Genomic DNA, 20591 nt, shown 5'->3' with positions numbered 1-20591 from the left:
TACCTGAGAGGCAAGCCCCGGTGAAAATAACGAAGGCTGAGTAAACACACGAAGCGACAAGAGGCCACGATCTTGTGCACACTTACTTGGGAATAAGACTCACTAAACCACATGGGACTTCTGAGTAAACGTGGGCGCATGGGCAAAGAATGTATAGGCCTTGATCGGGGAAGGGCGGCAGCGGCCCCACAAGGCAAGGGGACCTAGGTTCCCTCGGCCACATGGTCCCCATGTAGGGTTAGGAAAGGGCACTTCCTGACTCTGCCTTTCCCCAAAAGGGAGGGGCAGGAAAAGGGAGCGCTCTCGCCCAATCACCACCCGAAACCCATCGACTGGCAGACTGTGCGAGGCAAGCAAGCGCCTGTTACAACCTATCTACTCTTTTTTCAGAGGAGGAGGAAGGAAAAGAGGACTGGAGCCCAGCGAATGGCCGCGCGCAGTTTCTGACAGACGGGCTCCCGAGGCCAATGTAATAGGCCCGAACGTTCAGGCGCGCCTCGACACCCCAATCGCTAGGCGCGGCAACTGACTGACGGAATCCGGCGCCCAATGGTGCACGGTGGGCGGCGCCTGCGGGGTGGCTAGCGAGTGCGCGCCGCCATTGTGGCCAGTTCGATCGGTATCGGGAGCGGAGAGCGGAGCCCAGCAAGCCCGGAGCAAGGGAGCAGCCCCCCCCCCCGCCAACGGCCGGCCCCCGAGTCACCATCAACACCGCGCGGGAGGCGGCGCTGCTGCAGCTGCTGCGAAAGCCAGTCACCACCACCGTCCGCCGACAGACACCGGCGCCGCCATGAGCAGCGAGGCCGAGACCCAGTCGCCCACCGCCGCCACAGCCACAGCCGCCCCTCTACCAGCGGCGGCGGCGCCTGCGGCGGCCCCCCTGGCGGCGCCCGCACCCCCGTCCCCCACAACCGCCATCGTCGTCGCCCCGGACGCCAAGCCCGGGAACGGCGGCGGCAGCGGAGGAGGCGGTGGCGGCGGCAACGGATCCAACGGCGGCGGCCTGGGCTCGGCGGCGCCCCCCGCCGGCGGGGACAAGAAGGTCATCGGTGAGGCTGGGGGCTCGGAAAAAAAGAGGGAGGGAAGGAGCGTGTGAGGGACGACGGGCGGGGGAAAGAGGGAGCGAAAGAGGAGGGGAGGGTGGGCGGGGCCTGCGGGCGCGCGCGTGTGCTAACGGGGGCGCGGCTGAGCGACTGACAGACTGGGCTAGCTCCGTGGGCTTCTGTCCCCCTTCCTCTCCCGCGCGCGCTTTTTATCCCCTACTCTCCCCCCTCCCGACTTCTCACTCACGTTCCATTTCCCGCCTCGATGATTGGATGAGGGTGGGCTGGTTGCTCGCGCTCGTGCCTTTTCTTGTCTCCGCCTCCGTTCCGTTCTCCCCTCCTGGATTGGCTGGCCGCGTTGAGACTTTTTATTCCTCCCCCAGTTCCTCATATTCTAATAAGACTCCCCCCTCCTCCCTTCAGGTCCGAGCGCGTGCCCCGGCCGTTGAGGCGCCTTGCCTCGCGCTCCCTCTCCTTAGCGCGCCTGCGCGGAAAGAATGCTGGTGGGGAAAGGGAAGGCAAGCGGCTCGTGCGTGCGTGTGGGAGGGGGCGTGGCCGAGAAGACGGCGCAAGATGTCCGCCACGCGCGCAGCCTTTGTGTGATTGCAATGGGGGAGCCCCCCCTCCCTGCTCTCCATTAATCCCGGTTATTGATGCTATGAGCCGCAGTTTGTTCTCTGAGCAGTAGCTGTGATGTTTCATGTAGTTGAATTTTTGGTACATTTTAATACCATGCTCTTGGGCCAAAAAGACTTCCAGAGCTGCTTACATACAATCAAATCAAGGCAGTCCCTGCCCCGCAGGCTTACAGTTTAAAAAAAAGATACACAAGGGAAGGGGGGGAAATCTAAATTTAGGCACCAGTTCCGGGGCAGGAGGTGTTTGAGGAAGCTGGGCCTCCAACAAAGCTAGTGGAATGAGCCCTGCTTCCTGTTCTTCCCACTGGGGCAGCCCAATGGAATGGCTGCCCCTAGGTGAGAGTTGAGGGCAGAGGAGGCATGGTGCCACAGGCCTGTCACGGCAGAGCTGAGTGAGTGAACTCTGCTTCTCAGTTTTTCCCCACTGCTGGAATGGTTACCACCGTGTGACAGTTGAGGGGAGAGAGTGTGTGCTTGTGTATATAACTGATAGTTTATTACTGCAAGTTTTAATTAAATTTGCTTGTTTTATTTACTGAAGTGCCAGTTTTAATATTTAAAAAAATTACCTTAATCAGGGATGGGGAGTAGATTCAGGTTGAGGGTTATAGAGATATAGTAAGCTGCCTCTTGCCATGTCAGACTTTTGGGTCATGCAGTTCAGAATGGACTACACTGACTGGAAGCAGGTCTCCAGGGTTTGGGGCAGTAGATGTTCCCAGCCTCACCTGGAGATGCTGGAGTTTGAACATGAGACCTTCCAGCTTCAAAAGGTGTGTTTTGCCATTAAAGTGTGAGTAGGAAGAACTGCCTTACACTTAATTACACTGAGCTCAATATTAATCTGCTGTCTGATAGCAGCTCTGCCTGGTTTCAGAAAGGAGACTTTTTCTGCCCTAGCTGTAGATGCTTGAGATTAATTCTTTGACCTTTTGCATGCTAAAGTATGTGCTCAGCTGCATCCATTTTTTTCTTTTTACAAAAAAACCCACCAATGACAGTAGCATTTCCCATGCCACTGTCCATTAGCAGGTTGTCATCTTTTGAGTCTCCCCTTCCCCTTTATTTGTCCATTTTTAAATAGCCATTTGGTGTGCGGGTGAATCATGCTCCTTTCCTTGTGAAAAGCTGCATCTGTTTTCCACATATCAAATGGCTTTTCAGTGCACAAGAGCAGGCCAGGCTCTGCTTTGCTGCTGTTATTTTTGGGGGCTAGTTGGCAAATTGACAGAAATGTGCACATGATTTGATTGCTCATCCCTTGATTCAGGACTTTGGGATGTCACAAGGCCCATTGGAGTCAGTTTTGAAGTTTCATTCCTGCAACTTAAAGCCTTTTAAAAAACTGTTAAAGTTTGTTTAAATTATATATATCTTTTTTAAAAAAATCTGAAAGCTGCAGTCATACATCTACCTTATTGAATGGGTATAGTATAGTGAATGCATAGGAACGGGCTGCATGTTTTGTGAAGTTCTTTTAATATTGACGGTGTCTTATCTTCATTTCCTTTCACGTTTTCAAATAGATTGAAATACATCATATTTTAATTATAAATTCTATATTTTAATTATAAATTAGTTTTTAATTATAAACACACATATATAGTGTGTGTACACACACATATGTAATTGCACTATATGTGTGTGCAAATGCAGTACAAAATTATCTCAATAAAGATCCCTTATTTCAGGTGAGAGGGTTGAGGGTACCTTGCCTGAGGCCACAAAACTGAACTCATGGCTAAGGCAACAAGCTTCTTTACTCATGTGTGACCCATGGCATCAGGAAAGTTCATCTTTTGGTACATGAGAGCAGCAGCCATGATGCTGCAGTCCAGTGATAAACATCTATATGTGGCTCAGACCTTTTTGAATGGCCCCTCATAGTGTGTGTGTGTGTGAGAGAGAGAGGGGGGGGAGCATACATCTTAACTTGCAGTCACACTTTCTTTCTTTTTTGTAGCAACGAAGGTTTTGGGGACAGTGAAATGGTTCAACGTAAGGAACGGCTATGGCTTCATCAACAGGTGAGAAGGGGCTGGATGTGATCATTTTTTGAAAGCTGATTTAGGCTAGTGAAATGTGCCTTTTCACTCTAAAGCTGTCCTCTGAGTATCAAGCTAGATCAGGCTTTCCCAGCTTGATGCCCTCCAGCTGTTTGGATTAAAACTCATATCATGGCACCATGCTGGCTGGGGTTGATGAGATTTGTAGTTCAAAAGCAGATGGCTGGAGGCTGATCTAGATTTGTGCACAGGACTTAATGATACCGCTTCCACTCTGCTTCAGCTTCTTTGCTGTACATCTCAGTGGATTGGTTTAGTACAGTCCCTGACCTGGTCCTGTTGGCGAGGGATGATGGGAGTTGTAGTCCAAAAACAGCTGGAGGGCCAAGTTTGGCCACCACTGGTTTAGTATCTGTATGTGCAGATGTTTACTCACAGATAGCTTCCTTAATATGGTACCTTGGCAGTTCTTCGTAACTTCTGTTCTTCCAACATGTAAATTAGAGGAAGACTGGGCATAATAAATCAAATGTGAGCCAAGAAGTATAAAAAGGGAGGTGAACTATGAGAAAGAGCAGTTGAGACAGCAGAACTTCTAGAGAGTGCTAGAACTAAACTGAGCATGACTCAATAAGCATACTGTAACAGAGACAGCCAGATTTAGGAAATGATTATACTTGGCTGAAGGCTAGTAAAATACCATGTGGTGGTTTTGTTCATTTTGGGGTCCCTCAGTCTCAATAAGGAAGTCAGAAATGAGAGTGAAAGGCAAGTCCAAAGATCTATAAAGGCTGGTGAGGACTGTCCACAGTGATAATAGTCATACGGTTCCTGCTAATTGGCCTCTGAACATTGGCCAAAGGAGCACACAGCAAACCAAATCCCCTGGTCATACAGGGTAGTTGATTTTTATCTACAGATGTTCTTACAGAGTGTGTGTATAACATACACACTTAAAATAAAGTGCTGCTAGCTGTCTGCCTTGGGTTGGGTCTACCTTGGGTTGTTTTTCAAACCAGGTGTGAGTAAACTATGTTAATTAGATTCCTGGTCATTACGCCTAACCCAGAGAAATGCCCCAGGGGCTTCTCTAAAGTACATGGCAAATGAAAAGCATGTAGGTAATTAAAAAACAATAAAAAGCTTAAATGGTTCCTCCACCTCTGCCATACATGTACCTTCTGGCAGATTGTCCATGTAGGTGCCCTGCTGCATTGCCTGCCATATGTAAATCTGTCTTGTGAATGGCATTGATCTATATTAAGGCCTTAGATTAGTGTGACTTCAGTTTATATGGAATTCGATTAGTTTTCCTCTCGCTTTTTCTTATGCCATGGCTGCAGTTAAGTGCAAAGGCAGGGCGGCTGTTGCTGCCTCTTTGGGGACATTTCTCCACATCACTACAGCTGGCAGCACTTTTTGTAGTGTTTCAATAGCAGTCATGTATGAAACAGTGGTTATTCTAGTATGTTTGGCCTCTATACAGGTGGGTCTGGTTTACCTCAGGCCAATCAGTTGAGGGTCTTAGTAGGCAGGACTGAAATGGGCCTTGGTAGATATTGAGATAGGCTCCATCAGTCATGTACTTCTGAATATGACTTGGCAGGGCCATGATACTACATGTGCAGTGTGGCAAAAGGGGCCATGCACAGGTCTTAAAGGCGCTATGAGTTATTTCAGGAAATGGCAGTTGAAATGAGACAGCTCCTGGTTGACGGGCCAAACCAAATGAGTGCTCACTAATGGTTCCTCATTATCCTGTAAAAAGTGGGGTGCCACAGGGTTCTGTCCTGGGACTAGTATTGCTCAACATCTTCATAAACAATATGGATAAAGATATTGAGGGGGTGCTCATCAAATTTGCAGATGACACCAAACTGGGAAGGGTAGCTAATACTGCAGAAGATAGAATCAGGGTTATCAGATTGGAAAACTGGGCAAAAACTAAAAAATGAATTTCAGTAGGGACTAATGTAATGTTCTGCACTTAGGAAGGAATAACTAGGTGCACAAATATACGATGGGGGTCTCCTGGCTTTCCAACAGTGTTTTATTATATTTTTTATAATAGTAATAATAATTTATTATTTATACCCAGCCACTCATGAAAAGGATCTAGGGGTCTTAACATGAATCAGCAATGTGATGCAGCAGCAAAAAAAAAGGGGGGGAGCTGGTTCTTTTCTAGGCTGCATCAGTAGATGCCCACTGTCCAGATCAAGGGAAGTCCTAGTACTGCTCTATTCTGCCTTCTTCAGACCACACCTGGAATACTATGTCCAGTTCTAGGTACTGTAATTTAATAAGGATATTGACAAGCTGCAACATGTATGGAGTAGGGCAACTGAGATGGTCCAGGGTCTAGAAACAAAGCCTTATGGGGAATAGTTGAGGGAGTTGGGTGTGTTTACCAGGCTAAAGAGAGGAGTTATAGCAATCTTCAAATTTCTAAGGGGCTGTCACATGGAAAATGGAGCAGGCTTGTTTCCTTCTGCTCCAGAGGGTAGGATTGGAAACAATGGGTTCAAGATACAAGAAAGGAGTTTCCAACTAAACATTAGGAAGAGTTGTTTGACAATGGAACAGACTTCCTCAAAAGGTGGTGGACTTTCCTTCATTGGATGTTTTTAAGCATCTGTCAAGGATGTTATAGTTGTGATTCCCCATTGCAGGTAGTTGGACTACAGGATCATTGGTGTCCCTTCCAACTCTACAATTCTGTAATTCTATGAATTAATGTTGGCATGTAACTTCCTTGTGTAGTTGATACACCTGATCAGAAATCACTCTCTGTACAAAGTCATTGTATTTATCTACATCACGCTTGAAAATCTTTGTCCTACTTGTAGCCCCACCCGTGTCCAGTCATAAACTCCACCTAGTTCATTCTGCTGTTGCAATACAGTGTGGTAGGAAAGTCTTCTGGCAGTGACTGTGTTTACATCCTGTAATCCCTCCTGTACAGCTCTGTGACTGCAGGATAGGGGAAGGGTTGATGACTATACTTGGTGCTTTGAGACATGTAGAAACCCTACCTGCTTTTATTTGTTCTTTTTTAATCTCTACTGAGAAAGTAGAATAATCCCTATTTAGGAAGTAAAAATATAATAGAATAATAAGGCATATATTGGAATATTCCTTTAATGTTTGTGTTCCAGTGTGAGAGTGTTTGTAAATCAAATATTAATGAAAACGTTTCTGCAGGAAAGGTCTGTCATTTGTCCAAAAAGGCATTTTGGCAAACTTTCAACTTACACCTGCTTGATCATTGTAGCCAGAATTGCAAGAGTCCGCAAAAAGAAATACGAAACTTCCAAGTTAATACACTCCCAGTATTTTTAGCACAAGAAAGTCATGGGTGTGGAGTGATATGTGTTGTTCCTTGGCAGTCCCCCAATGCTACAGGCTGGCCTCCGTCCAAAATTGAGTGCCACTCCTTCCTGGAAAATGCTGGGTTTTTGTGTCATGTTTTCTGAATATGAAACTCCTTGTTTTACAGGAATGACACCAAGGAAGATGTGTTTGTCCACCAGGTGAGACTGTTTCCTTGTACAACAAGATATGCTGGATTTTGATGAAATGATACACTTTGTGCATTAGCTGAAAGGGGTGGAAAAGTATCAGTTCTGTTGCTCTTGGGAGAAGTCAGTGTTGCCTCAGAACTGAAGTTATGAAGTGTGGAATTTTTATAGGGGAAACCAGTTGACATAAGGTAGCCAAAACCCAATCTTAAGAGCCTATGAATGCTCAACACACTGTGCCTGTTTGCCTACCTGGCATCTCATGCCCCTTCTCTCTTCATTGTGTTTTTCTTCCCTCTGTTCTTTGCCTGCAGTGCTTAAGTGGTCAGGACTTCCCTGCAGCCCACCCATGTCCTGCTTGTCCTCTGTTTGTCTTTATCCCTTTGCTACCTTACCTTTGCTTTTGCGTCCCACAAGTCACACAATGGCTTATGCCTATTTTTTGTTCTGTCTGATTGGGTTATTAGGTACTGTTAAGTTTTTTTAAAAAAAAATAGCAAAAGTATCCTTGTTCTTATCATCTATCCTTGCACTCACAGGCTTTTGGGGACTTCATATTGGTTGGGTGCCAACCTTTTTGGGGACGCCTGCTTTTTCCTGTACACCAATGGCTGTCATTTATATGACCTGGTCTCCACTTGAAAAATTAATGGTGCTGCTTGGGTGCCTCTGCCAGACACATTGGGAAGAATTCAGTGTAGCACTGCAGCAGCTGTTCTGTTCAGCCAATGCTTTTCAGTTTGCCAGATGGAACAATCCCCTTCTCCTCCTGGTCTTCTCAGGACCAGTTAGCTGAATCCTTCTCCTTAAGGATACTTTTCTTTGTAAACAAAGAACCAGGGTGATAATTTGTCAAATATGAATATTTTTCTGGGGGTGGGGCAAAGCAGAGTGATAAAAGAGAAGGAAACATTGCCCACTGCACAGGTTTCCTCTAGCTCAGGGGTCGGCAATGTTTATCTTGTCTGGGCCGGATCAGTCCCGTGGAGATCCCTCCGTGGGCCAGATTACATGAGCATGCTCGCCCGCAGATTTTCGGTGTCTGTGCAGACATGATTTTCGGCATCTGCGCATGCACAGACGCGATTTCCTGCCCATGGGCCTTAGGTTGGTGACCCCTGCTCTATCTGCAGTAGCAAGTGTGAGGCCATCCACTGTTCAGCAGAGAGCCACCCTCCCAGCTTTGAAGCTGGGCAGAGATTGCCCCACTGCTTTTATGGCTCTCCCCACGCAGAGGAAGGCTGTGGGTTCCAAATCAGCAAAGCCCCAGCAAACACCAGCATTTCCTGCTATGAAGCAGGAATGTTTGGTGGGGGGAGAGTTAGAGCTAGCTGCTGAAAGGTGCTCAGGGTGCCTTCATGTCTTCCTTGCCAAACTTTTTCATTGGAAAGACCAGCAGTCAGGGGACTGTCATTACTGCTGGAGGTGCACAGAGCCCTTCCAATAGCAGCAGCCAATCAACTGCTTTCCCTACTGGCCTTTCCCTCAGAAAAGCCCGGGAGGAACATTTTGAACTTGATAAGAGTGGCTGGGGGGCAGTAACTAATTTTTGGCTTTGATTCAGTTGTTAAATTAATATGATTTAGTGCTCAGTTTTCGTTTAGGAGGAATGGATGGAGCTAAAGACAAATGTCTTATTCTCAATTCAAGGACTCTTAATTCAATTTCAAAAAGTATGTATCATTCTCTGGTGTCTGAGTAAGGAATGTCCTCCTGCATTGCAGGGGATTGGACTTGATGACCCTTTGGGTCCCTTCCAGCTATGATTCTGTGATTCTTTGATTTCTGTTTGGGATACATTTCCATCTGTTTCTTGGTGGTGGATAAATTTCCCTTCCCTGGGTTGTCTGATGGCTTCCTTGCTGGGAGCCTAAATGGATGAAAGCCCTATGAGAAACAACTTGTTCTTTCTGGTGTAGTTCTGTTTCTTAAGAATTGGGCATTAGGGTTGTTAGTTTCAAATGGGGTTAGTGGTGCTTGCTTATTCAGAAGCAGGGTACCAGGAATATGTTGTCAGCACTATTTAACTTTGCTCCTAGTGCAGCTGTTACTATTGACACTGAAAATTGTTTGGTAAGCAAAACTATGAAGGTCAGTTTAATAGAGTGTGATCACATGAGTGGCTGAGAATTAAAGCTTCTGCCACTCAAAAAGACAGAATTTGTTCTATTAGTTAGAGAAAGACTAGCTCATGACACTCATGTGAGTTTTTACACTGATTGTCCTGAATTACATGGACTTCTAGAAGGAAACACCAGTTAATTTTTTTTCTTGTTAATGTCTTTGGCATAGAAAATTAGGGCTAGAAGGGACGTAGTAAATCAGAATGTACTTCCTATGCATCGCTGGCATGACTGCAAAGTCTTTGTGGCACACACTTCCAAGGTTACCCTGGACAGGTTACTGGGAGGGGACCTACCACACATTTGATGGCTCCTTCTATATGTTCAATATTGCAGGATATACATCTGCTGTTGGTCTTTCATGGGTATATCACTAATCTAGAAAACTTGCACTTTTAAAATTTATTATTTATTAAATTTGTGAACCACCCATAGATCTCTGGGCAGTTCACAACATGTCTACAAGTCTAAATCTGAAATGTTTTTTCATCAGACTGCTATAAAGAAGAATAACCCCAGGAAGTACCTTCGCAGTGTAGGAGATGGAGAGACTGTGGAGTTTGATGTGGTTGAAGGAGAAAAGGTGAGGTGACTGTCCTGGACTGACTCTGGGGCTTTCCTGCTCTTTGGATCTCAGCTGCTGAGCAAGTGAAGGCCAGCAGCTTCCTTCTGTCTGGGGTGCAGCAGGGAGGTTTCTCTGTGCTTGTGCTGGCGCAGCTGACACTTGCTCATGTTGTCTCTTGATGACTATTTTTAGGGAGCAGAGGCAGCCAACGTTACAGGTCCTGGTGGCGTTCCAGTGCAAGGCAGTAAATATGCAGCAGACCGTAACCAGTACAGACGATATCCACGGCGTCGAGGTCCTCCACGCAACTACCAGCAAAATTACCAAAACAGTGAGAGTGGGGAAAAGAACGAGGGGTCAGAGAGCCTCCCGGAAGGCCAATCCCAACAGCGCCGCCCCTACCGCAGGAGGCGGTATCCACCTTACTACATGCGTCGGCCCTACGGCCGGCGGCCACAGTATTCCAATGCTCCTGTGCAAGGCGAGATAGTGGAGGTAATTTTTACTAATGAAGATTTCTTGAGAGCCGGGTTTGAAAACTTGAAACTCTAGCCTGAATAATGGGATTCCTTGCCAGTAGTGCACATACCCAGACCAGAAGCTAGTAGACCTGCCTTTTGTGCGCTGGCCTTTTTGAAATTCAGGGGGTTGCTATATTCTTAAGTTATACCTGCCAAACCAGCAGGTTACACTGTGCTACCTGCAAGTTACAACATTTTGGCATTTTTCTTTCCTCACAGTGAAGCCAAGTAATACAGCTTTATTTCTATTAAACTGAGATGACCCTAAAAAAAATCAGTTTAATCTTGGTGTGAGTCAAATTCAGAATTCGTTACATATTAAAATGAATTGCTTTTTTATTGCAGTTTGCCTAGGGCAGGATTTTTTCCTAAATGCAAACCACAATCCATTTTATAACCTCTTCCATCTTCCAGGGTGCTGACAACCAGGGTGCAGGAGAACAAGGCAGACCTGTCAGACAGAACGTGTATCGGGGTTACAGACCACGCTATCGCAGGTGAGTTCCCTCAGAGAGCATGTCCTACCCTCAGGTGCTTTAAATGCTTTTGCCCCTAGAAGTGGGAGTAAGATGCTCACAGCTTTGCTGCACCTTTCAGGGGTCCTCCTCGCCAACGACAGCCCAGGGAGGAAGGCAATGAGGAAGACAAAGAGAACCAGGGTGATGAGGCCCAGGGTCAGCAGCCACCTCAACGTCGGTACCGCCGTAACTTCAATTACCGACGCAGACGCCCAGAAAACCCTAAACCACAAGATGGCAAAGAGACAAAGGCAGCCGAACCATCAGCTGAGAACACGTCCGCTCCCGAGGCCGAGCAGGGCGGGGCTGAGTAAACGCCGGCTTACCATCTCTACCATCATCCGGGTAAGTGGGCTGCAATTCCCACCAGGAGAGAGGGAAAATGGGTCCAGAGCCCTGTTTAGTAGGCAGCTGGCAGGAATGTTGCCCTTAGATAGGCACTTGAAACCTGCTAAATGAATTGGAGGTGGTGATAAAAACACAATGCAGCTCATAAGAAAGCCCTTAGGACCAACCACAGTACACAAAGGAGTAAATGAGATTTTGAATTCATTGGGTAGTAAGAAAAACAAAAAGGGGCTTGGGGTGGTAGTGATCCTCCCTGGCTGTTCTAAGATGCCATGTGAAAGGAGTCCAATGCAGTCTAAATTGTGAATATCTGAGTTGGTCTTTTAGAAACCTTGGTCAAGCAGAGGTTAAGTGAATAGCCCAGAAGGGGGCTCACTGCGCTGTGAAGATTAGAAGAGCTGTGTGTACGGTCAGGCAAAGTCGTAATTTTTGTCTACAACATGTAGAACAGTTTTCACCTTGACAGGTAGATGTTCATTGTCACTTTGGGTGAAATTGGGAAGGGTGAGAGACCACAGAAAGGACGTCCTACAGCTGAGATGAAGTGTTTTGAATTGGCAAGGCCAAGCAGCATCCTTCTGTGGTACTCACAACAGGAGACAGTTGCAGGCCTTCCCTCTAGTTTTCTAGAGGTCAAACATGGAAAGACAAAATTTATAGGAAATCAGCCAAGAAACTCTTGGGGGCACTCCCATTGGACAGCTTGTGGTCTTTTTAGGAAGGCTTACAAGATGATCCTTACACAAGCCCTTTGAAATAAATGCTTGGAAGTTCATCCCAAAGGCTTTAACAGGATTTCCTTCAAGCAACTTTCCTGAGTTCGTGTTTAGATGGTACTGAGTCTAAATGAGGCTTCCAAGAAGCAGTCAGTAGTGTGTTAAGATTCATGAATCCTGGCCCTTGGAGAGCTGCCAAACCACATGTCCTGACTGAGGCTGAATCACAGCCCTAGTTTCTGTCACTCCACAGTTAAGGGCATTAATTTGAGTCTGGACTGAACCACTATAGCCTTCAAGTGGTGAATGGCATGATTGCATTCTTCGCCAGTTAGAACAGAAATCCTGCAGCCTGGCAAGATGGATAGGTTAGAACTGTGCTCCCAGGCAGTCTCCTTTTATATATGCACAAGGAGCACTTCAGTGCTGGAGGAGCATACCACCCTGTAAGTTCCCCATTGTAGTCCAAAGTGTGTTATGCATGATGCCTAGGTTTGGTTGTACAGCTGAGATGTTGCACTATGTGGTGGTGGTGTGTAAGTGGAGCCCAGAGGCCATCTGTGGACCTACTCTTGTGGGGTTTGGGTTTTACCCAGTATGGTAAGGCGACTTCTTGTTTTTCTCTTTACAGTTTAGTCATCAAAGAAGAGAGAATATGAAATTTTAAAGAGAATATGAAATTCCAGCAATAAGAAATGAACAGAAGAATTGGAACTGAAGACCTTAAGTGCTTGCTTTTTGCTGTTGACCAGATAACTCGAACTCTCTGCATTATCTATGCAGCATGGGATTTTTATTATTTTTACCTAAAGTGGTCTCCTTTTTGGAGCGACAAACATGTTTTTTAAAGGCCTGTTTTTTCTCAATACACCTTTAAAGGTTTTTAAATTGTTTCATATCTGGTCAGTTCGGATTTTTAAGAACCTCATTTTTAATTTGTATGAAATATACACCTGATTTTTTCAAGTCAAACTGCAAGCATCTCTTAATAAAGGTCTTAAGAATTGCCTGGTGTTGTGTGTTTATGATTTAACTGATCCTCCCCACCCACTCCACATAAATGGTTTCAGAAGCTCAGAGGAGGACATGTTTTCTCAAAACCCCAGACATTAATGTGTTGTGAGTCTGATGTAAAACATAGTGCTGAAATTAAACCACCTGGAATAAGGATTAGTTGAGCATTAATACAAAAGGCTCTGAAAAATGGGGGGTGGGGTGGGGGTGGAACCTGCCACCACAAAACAGAACACAGATAAAGGGGGCCAAATTAACAAGGAATTTGAGATGTTGGGGCTTTTTGGACATACTTAAACCAGGCCTTTTCACTTCTTGAAGACTTGGGCTTGGTGTAAACTTGCCAGCTTCAGGTGCATCTTTGTTGTATCCAGGTGCTGGTATGTGAGGTGATTCCCTATACTGGGAAGCTGTCAACTCTCTTAATCCTCAAGCAGGCTATTCTCCCTTTGGCATACTGCATCATTTGGTTTGTGCAGGCTCAGCACCGGCTGCAAACATTGTAGGCTTGTGGTGGGGGTGGAGTCATTGTAGATATTTTGGAAATAGCCTTTTTTTCACGCGGGGCTCATACTTGCCAATAAGTTCTAGCACTCTGGAAGAGTTTCCCTAGCTCTTAACAAAGTATCAACTGGTTTCTTTAAATGCATATTCAGCAGTTGGAGAAGGAGGTTGCTTTATCTCATGCCTTGATAGCAACCTTTATTATTAATGTGGAGCTGAAAGAAACTATGGCTGCTGATGCTAAGTTGGGAGGAAGGGGGGTTATTTGAGGAGGCAACAACATAAGCCCAGCAGACAAGCCAAGAAGATGGCACAGCATTACCAATGCATCTTGGAAATTTAGAAATGCGATACCACCCCCCTAATTTCTATTGCTTTGGGATACCTTTTCCCCCCATTTTTTTTTGTTCATAATCCACATACAGTGGTGCCCCGCAAGACAAATGCCTCGCAAGACGGAAAACCCGCTAGACGAAAGGGTTTTCCGTTTTTGAGCTGCTTCGCAAGACGATTTTCCCTATGGGCTTGCTTTGCAAGACGAAAACGTCTTGCAAGTGTTCAGATTTTTTTTCGCTCCCCCCCCCTTTTTCTAAGCCACTAATAGCCTTTTAGCCGCTAATCCGCTAATCCTTTAATAGCTGCTAAACCGCTAATAGCGCTAATCCGCTAAACCGCTAATAGGGTTGCTTCGCAAGACGAAAAAACCGCTAGATGAAGAGACTCGCGGAACGGATTAATTTCGTCTTGTGAGGCACCACTGTATTGCATCTAAACAAACTAGTTTCATGAATTTCCCTTGAAAATCTACAGCGTCACGATCAGCCAGGCTTTGTTGCAAATTGTAAAAAGGAACTTTGTCAGTGGAACGGTTCTTTTTTTAAAAAAAAAAATTCCAAAGTGCTAGAAAATTTACCAGTTGCCCAACTTCCAATGTTACCTTGCTTGTTCAGAGCCTGTGTGTATGTTACAAAGCTCTCACGTTCAGGGAGTAAGCCCTTCCAAAATGCAATGATTTGAGGGAATGATGTTCAGATATGCTAGGCAGTGATGGCCATACTTGGCCCTCCAGCTGTTTTGGGACTACAGTTCCCATCATCCCTGACCACTGGTCCTGTTAGCTAGGGTGGTGGGAATTGTAGTCCCAAAACAGCTGGAGGGCCAAGTTTGGCCATTACTGCGCTAGGGGTAACCCTTTCTATTCTGGTGGAGGACAGGCTGCTGTTCATCTGGTAGAGCCCCTGTTCTTACCAAATGCAAAGAAGCACATAGAGTAACTGGTTGTGTTGTGTTCTTGCCTTCTCCCCAAGGAAATGGCAGAGCTTTTCAAGAAATAGGATGTTCTTGAGAGCAAACAAAATGACAGGTTTTAATTAAAGCTGTCAATAGATGAGTGAATTATGATTGATCTGGGAACTGAATGCTGCCAAAAGTGAGTGTTTCCTCTGCTGGGGCAAGGCTTTAGCCTGTGGCCCTCCAAACTGTTGCTGGACCCCAGCTCCCATTAGCCCTGAGCATTGGCTGTGCTGGCTGATGCTAGTGAGAGCTGGATTCCAACAGCAACCAGAGGACTACATGTTCCCCAGCCCTAACACAGGGGTCATGCATTCCTTTCTCTGTTTCAGTAGAGGGCCTGGGCAGGATACCAATGTTTGCCAGATCCTCAGTAGCTCACCTTCCCAGAATAAATGCAGTTTATCAGCCAAGATTCTTGTGTGTGCACAGAAAATGGCAGCAGAATTGGACTCTGTGTGGCAAGTTTCAAGTGCTTTGGTCTGAATTTTAATTTGTTATAATGGGTCTGGAAATGAATGAATGAATGAAATGTGAGACTCCCTACATTGGTTGGAACTAACAATGCCATGCCTAGATCCTGGGCAAAGATGTGGAGTGGGAGATGTGGGCATGATGCTTGAGAGCAAGTGGTCAGGCAAAGAGGGATTTAGATCATCTTCCCAGGAAGGATTCCGTTGATTTGATGGAGGATAATGCTATCTGTGACTACTACTACTAATAATAATATAATAATTTTATTATTTAAACCCTGCTCATCTGGCTGGGTTGCCACAGCCACTCTGGGCGGCTTCCAACACATACAAAAGCATAATAAAATATCAAACATTAGGAACTTCCTGATACAGGGCTGCCTTCAGGTGTCTTCTAAAAGTTGTATAGTTCTTTATCTCCTGGACATCTAAAGGAGAGAAGCAACACTTTCAAAATTCTGCTGGAGACCGCTTCCTTCTGTGATGTATGCATGATGTTTTGGGGGGTGGTCTTGGGCTACAGAGTGGGCAATTTCAAACGTCTTATAGGTGTTTGTGCACCATTGTTCTGGGTCTCTCCTACCTCCTTGCAATGAAGAGAGGGAACTTTGTTGCAACAGAAAAATAAAGATCTGCCTTGCCTGCCTTCCATGGATCTTGCCTCCATCCATTCATCTCTGACATATCATGGACTTAGGGGACTCAGTCCCTTGGGAGTTGGGCAGCAAAGCCAATCCCCCTATTTTTTCTATAACACTGTCTTTACTGATTATTTTATTGTCTTATTCCACAGGTCCCTCCTCCTTTTTATATACATTTTATTCCAAGAGATTGTTAGACCTAATATCCTTCTGTTTCTTTGCTGTTCCATCATTTCCTAGTCCTTCATTGGTTCTAAATAAGATACGAAGACATGGCTATTTCAGACTTTTAAGGGGGGGGATCATGCTGTATATACACACAGAATGAAAATCGTATCAAAAACAAAAGGCCATGCCCCAAGTTCCTTAGAAGGTTGGAGATTCAAAACGGGGGACTTCTCAATTTCAGTTTAAAAAGTCCTCATTCTTTCAATCAATGCTATGTAATTCTCAAAGTGACCACTGGATGGCAGATGAAGCGAGAGAGCTGTGGCAGAAGGAGAGAGGAAAATGGGTGGCAGAAAGAGAGTAAGTGGGGTACTGTATATAGATTGGTTCTTTAAGTCTCTAGTCTAGTGGTGGCTTCAGCCTATCCTGCTGCCAGCATGCGGATGCTGCAAGAGTACCCCCAAAGCAATGTGGTCCTCAACAGAAAAAGCTTGCCCACCTCTGACATCAGACACCTCAGGGTGTCTTTCTTGCAGAAGACAGGATGAGGTAGAAACTTGCGGCAAAACTGGCACCAGTGTCTTCATTTCATTCTGCTCTCTCACTTGGCTTGGAAACAGAAACGGCAGAGAGAGAAACTAGGGAGAGTTGGAGCCTCTCCATTCTCCTGGGTCTCTTTTGCAGAAGGGGGAAAAAGGCAGGTCCCCAAAGGAGGTGACGTTGATTGTTCCCCCACACCAGGACTTCCCCACCCCTCGCCCGGCCCCAGGGATCTTCACACTTCCGTTTGATCCCCTGCGCTTTTTATCATCGGTCAACTAGTCTCGCTTAAACATTAATGGAAAAAATTGCATGCAGAAATATCGCATCGGAGATAAGCACAGTAGCAGTCAGGAGCCTCTGTTTTGAAAGTCCTCCAGCAAGGTGAAAATGGCATATGGCACCAGCTGGAGAGAGAGAGAGAGAGAGAGAGAGAGAGAGAGAGAGAGAGAGAGAGAAATGGGTGGCTTAAGCTGGGATAAAGAACCATTTTCAGCCCGAGAATCACATTCCTTTCTGGGCAAGCTTCTGAGGCCGTCCGCTAGTGGTGGACAGGCCCAGAGACAAAAGGGGGGCAGAGCACTGGACGCAAATTTTACTTCCATGTGGTAGGCTACTTTCTGCACACATTTGCCATCCAGGCAAGCATTATCAGGGTTCATGGGCACATTCCAGTCAGGCAAAAACACTCACAGACCGTGTTAAGGAAAGCTGAGAGGCCTGAGGGCCAGAGAGAGAAGCCTGAAGGTCACATTTGGCCCTTGACCCTGAGATCCCTCACCAATGTCCCAAGCAGAAGGCTCCACCCCACTCCTGATACATGCATGAATTCTGTATCATTCAAAGACTACTTGGGGTCCCCCCCCCTGCCCATCTCATCTGCTGGCCAATCACAGCAGTGGACAGCAAAGTCAATCACAAACATGGCTGTGGCCGGCAGGTCCTACCCTTCACCCTTGACTCCAGTGGGGGCGGGTGGCGGACATTAGGAGGTGGAGCCTCTCAGCCTATCCTACCTCACAGGGTTGTGACCAGTCAGATGAAAGCAACCGTACTGCTGCATTCCTTAGGTGTGCACAGTATCTTTGCAAGTGGTGGGGTGGAACCCAGAGCAAACTGGTGCTGCTTCCAGAGGCTCCCTTGGCAGCACCACCAGGCCCAGTGGTCACCAACCAGCACGGATACGAGCCAAAGAGGAAGCAATCTTTGTAGTTTGTGTGTCCCCACTGTTTCTCAGCTATGGAGCTTGGAGGGTGCGATAGGATCCAGCCTATTGTGATGCCTGTGTGTGCAGGCTAGATAAGACTCATAAAGCACTTAAACTTCAGTGAACAATAAAATATTGGTGGCCACTGATATGGACATTACATATTTTGATGACTGGGAGAATCAAGGGCAGAATAATTCGGTGTTATTGCCAAGTGCCAGGAACCCAGGGAGCTGTGTGGCGTTACTGATTAACATCCTTCTTAGCAATATTTTCCTGACATCAGCATGGCTGAAAGCCAACTCACTAATAATCGCTCATATCAATACCAGTAAAGCATCATGGAAACTGCAGCGGTTACTGTGCAGCCAGAGATGAGCGCAGCAAGATCTCATTCCTCCCTGCAGATGCTTGCTGGAAAGCGAAAGTTCCTCTCCTGGATGAGCTAAAGAAGGAACAGACCAGGGCAAATCTCTGAAAACAGCGGAAGGAATGCAAAACACAGATTCTCCTGAAGAAGAAATGCAAAATACAGGTGATATAGGACGCATCGTTGGAATTTCAGGCTCAGAGGGCCCAGCCTCTCCTGTGGGACAACCCGGCCTAGGTGCCCCAAATCAACCGGCTCTGGACATGAACCCGCCAAACTCTTTCCCTCCAGCCTTTTGGGTAGCGACTCCTCCAGACAGCCCTGCAGAGAAAGTGGACCTTGGATGCTCCTCTGCAGTCCCAGCTGCAGACACAGACTGTGTCATCTGCTTTAACCGGTACAGTCTTAGCAGACTGCCAAAACTTCTGGCTTGCCAGCATGTCTTCTGCGCCGTCTGCCTGAAGCTTATCCTGAGGAACAACGGGAAGACGTGGGAAATTGTCTGCCCCATCTGCCGAAAAGCCACCTCCGTCTTTGGGGGCCTTATCTGCAGCCTCCGCGATAAGGAGCAAGCCGTTCTTGAGCCCTTGCCAAACCCTGGCTGGAATGCAGAGGGTCTCTTTCCTCTGGATGCTCGGAGAGGGAAGCCGCTGGCTCGTGGCACTTCCCACGTCAACCCAGATGATGGCGACAGCAGTGATAATGTCAGGGTGGCTGCCAAGAGGCTAGTCTTCCTTCTGCTGCTCTCAGCCCTGCTCGCGGCCCTCATTCTACCCATCTTGGATCAGGGGCTGCTGAAGTGGGCCATCTGCATCACCATGGGCTTGGGACTGGCCTTAGCTGGGGCGCTTTGCTTCAACCCAAAGTGGAGGTGCAGCAGCCTCTGTGGTTCTCTCCCCTCCTGGAGAATGAGAGCAAGTCACATCACCTCTGTTGCCTGAAAGTTTCCCACACTGCAATTATTAAACTATGGAACCTTCTTCCACAAGAGGTAGGGATGGTCACCAACATGGATGGCTTTAACCTGGACCTACTTGACCCGTGCGATCGCCTTACTCCATATAAGCCCACTCGACCATTTCAATCTACAGACCTGGCATTGTTACAGGTGCCACCTAATACTTGTTTTACCTTTGTAAGAAATCATTTAGTCTGGCAAAACCTACACTTTGGAACTCCCTGCCTGTTGACATCAAGCAGGAGCCTTCACTGTACGCTTTTCAGCTCCTGCTAAAAACATTTTTGATTAGACAAGTCTACCCAGATACCTAGAATGTTGAAATGTGTTTCAATCTGTTTTTAGCTCGTTGGTGATTTTATTTTTGGATGTTCTGTTTTTAACTTTTTGACTGATAATCTTATTGTTTTATTCTTTTTGTACACCACTTTGTTTGTTTTTACAATTAAGAGGTACAGGTATATGGATTTTATGAGAAATAACAGAGCACCAGCCAAATTCATGGAGGATTAAGACTACCAATGGCTGTGTTCCACCTCCATTGCCAGAGGCTGCTGGGAATTACACTCATGTCCTCCTTGCAGGCTTCCCTTAATGGACAGGATCAGTGCCGTTTGGAGGTCAGTTGAACAGTCCTAGGAGGGCTGTAAAGTTCAGCGAGGGTCTTAAGAAGACTCTGGAAGAGGCAAGCAGAGAAGCCCGAAGCCAGGAAGGTCTGTGAGAGAGGGGAGGAGGTCTCCTGTAATAGGCTTGGGGAAGAATGCAGTCCAGTGAATCAGCTGTTAGGCAAGTCGTCTGAAGAAGCTCCTGACCAGAGTAAAGCCTCCTGGTGGTGACCTCAGGGAAGCCTGCCAGATAACTGAGGGGAAGTGAACCTGACCAAACTTCAAGTGAAGAGCTCCAAGCAAATTTGAATTAACGGAGGTAGAGTTGGGAATGGTACTTGGTTATTGCATAGCAGTACCTGCGCCTCTCTGTACTACAACTCCATTGAGCCCTGGCCATATTGGCTGGGACTGTGGGAGTTGGATTCCAACAACATTTGGAGGGCCAAATATTTTCCATTCCTGGCTGAAAAGGAACAGCAGCAGACACCTAGCCATCTTCTTAAAGCAACACCAGCATTGTTGTAATATCTATTTAAGGCAGCAATAACATATTGCATCTGATGTTTAAACCAGATTTGCTTACCAGCAAGTATAATCTCATTATGTAGTATTAATAATAATCTTTAATAAATGTTAATATCTTTGTTTAACTACAAAGTATACATATCTGGTCTGTTTTCTTCTATGCCTAAATCCACAGGTACTGTATTTGTAAAAGGTAATAAATAATAAATAAGTAAGGTAAAAAAAGGGTAAAGGACTCTTGGATGGTTAAGTCCAGTCAAAGGTAACTATGGGGTTGGGGCGCTCATCTCGCTT

The 20591-nt window shown here is 46.3% G+C and overlaps 2 protein-coding genes across 2 annotated transcripts; both read left to right on the top strand.

Annotated features, from left to right (window-relative positions):
* The first annotated feature begins 604 nt into the window (after positions 1–604).
* On the top strand, positions 605–13005 carry YBX1 (Y-box binding protein 1). The gene is made up of 8 exons (XM_081204035.1): positions 605–1049; positions 3645–3708; positions 7187–7220; positions 9825–9914; positions 10089–10391; positions 10832–10914; positions 11015–11280; positions 12631–13005. Exons 1-7 carry the CDS (start codon positions 791–793, stop codon positions 11247–11249), a joined length of 1068 nt encoding a protein of 355 aa, XP_081060161.1. The 5' UTR covers positions 605–790; the 3' UTR covers positions 11250–11280; positions 12631–13005.
* A 4027-nt stretch (positions 13006–17032) lies between these two features.
* Positions 17033–19759, top strand: LOC308591585 (E3 ubiquitin-protein ligase RNF186-like). The gene has a single exon (XM_081202344.1). It carries the CDS (start codon positions 18329–18331, stop codon positions 19145–19147), a length of 819 nt encoding a protein of 272 aa, XP_081058470.1. The 5' UTR covers positions 17033–18328; the 3' UTR covers positions 19148–19759.
* Positions 19760–20591: the final 832 nt, after the last annotated feature.

Source organism: Podarcis bocagei, assembly GCF_964188305.1.
Source record: "Podarcis bocagei genome assembly, chromosome: 7".
Taxonomy (NCBI): Eukaryota; Metazoa; Chordata; class Lepidosauria; order Squamata; family Lacertidae; genus Podarcis; species Podarcis bocagei.
Note: the sequence above shows the minus strand (reverse complement) of the source record. Positions and strands in the feature narration are given on the sequence as shown.

Bases quoted from the DNA above. Each gene is read 5' to 3' on its own strand.
- LOC308591585 (XM_081202344.1), top strand. From the start codon at position 18,329: ATGCAAAACACAGATTCTCCTGAAGAAGAAATGCAAAATACAGGTGAT.
- YBX1 (XM_081204035.1), top strand. From the start codon at position 791: ATGAGCAGCGAGGCCGAGACCCAGTCGCCCACCGCCGCCACAGCCACA. The intron at 7,221-9,824 runs GTGAGACTGTTT...TTTTTTCATCAG, and splicing joins AAGATGTGTTTGTCCACCAG to ACTGCTATAAAGAAGAATAA. The intron at 10,915-11,014 runs GTGAGTTCCCTC...TGCACCTTTCAG, and splicing joins TACAGACCACGCTATCGCAG to GGGTCCTCCTCGCCAACGAC.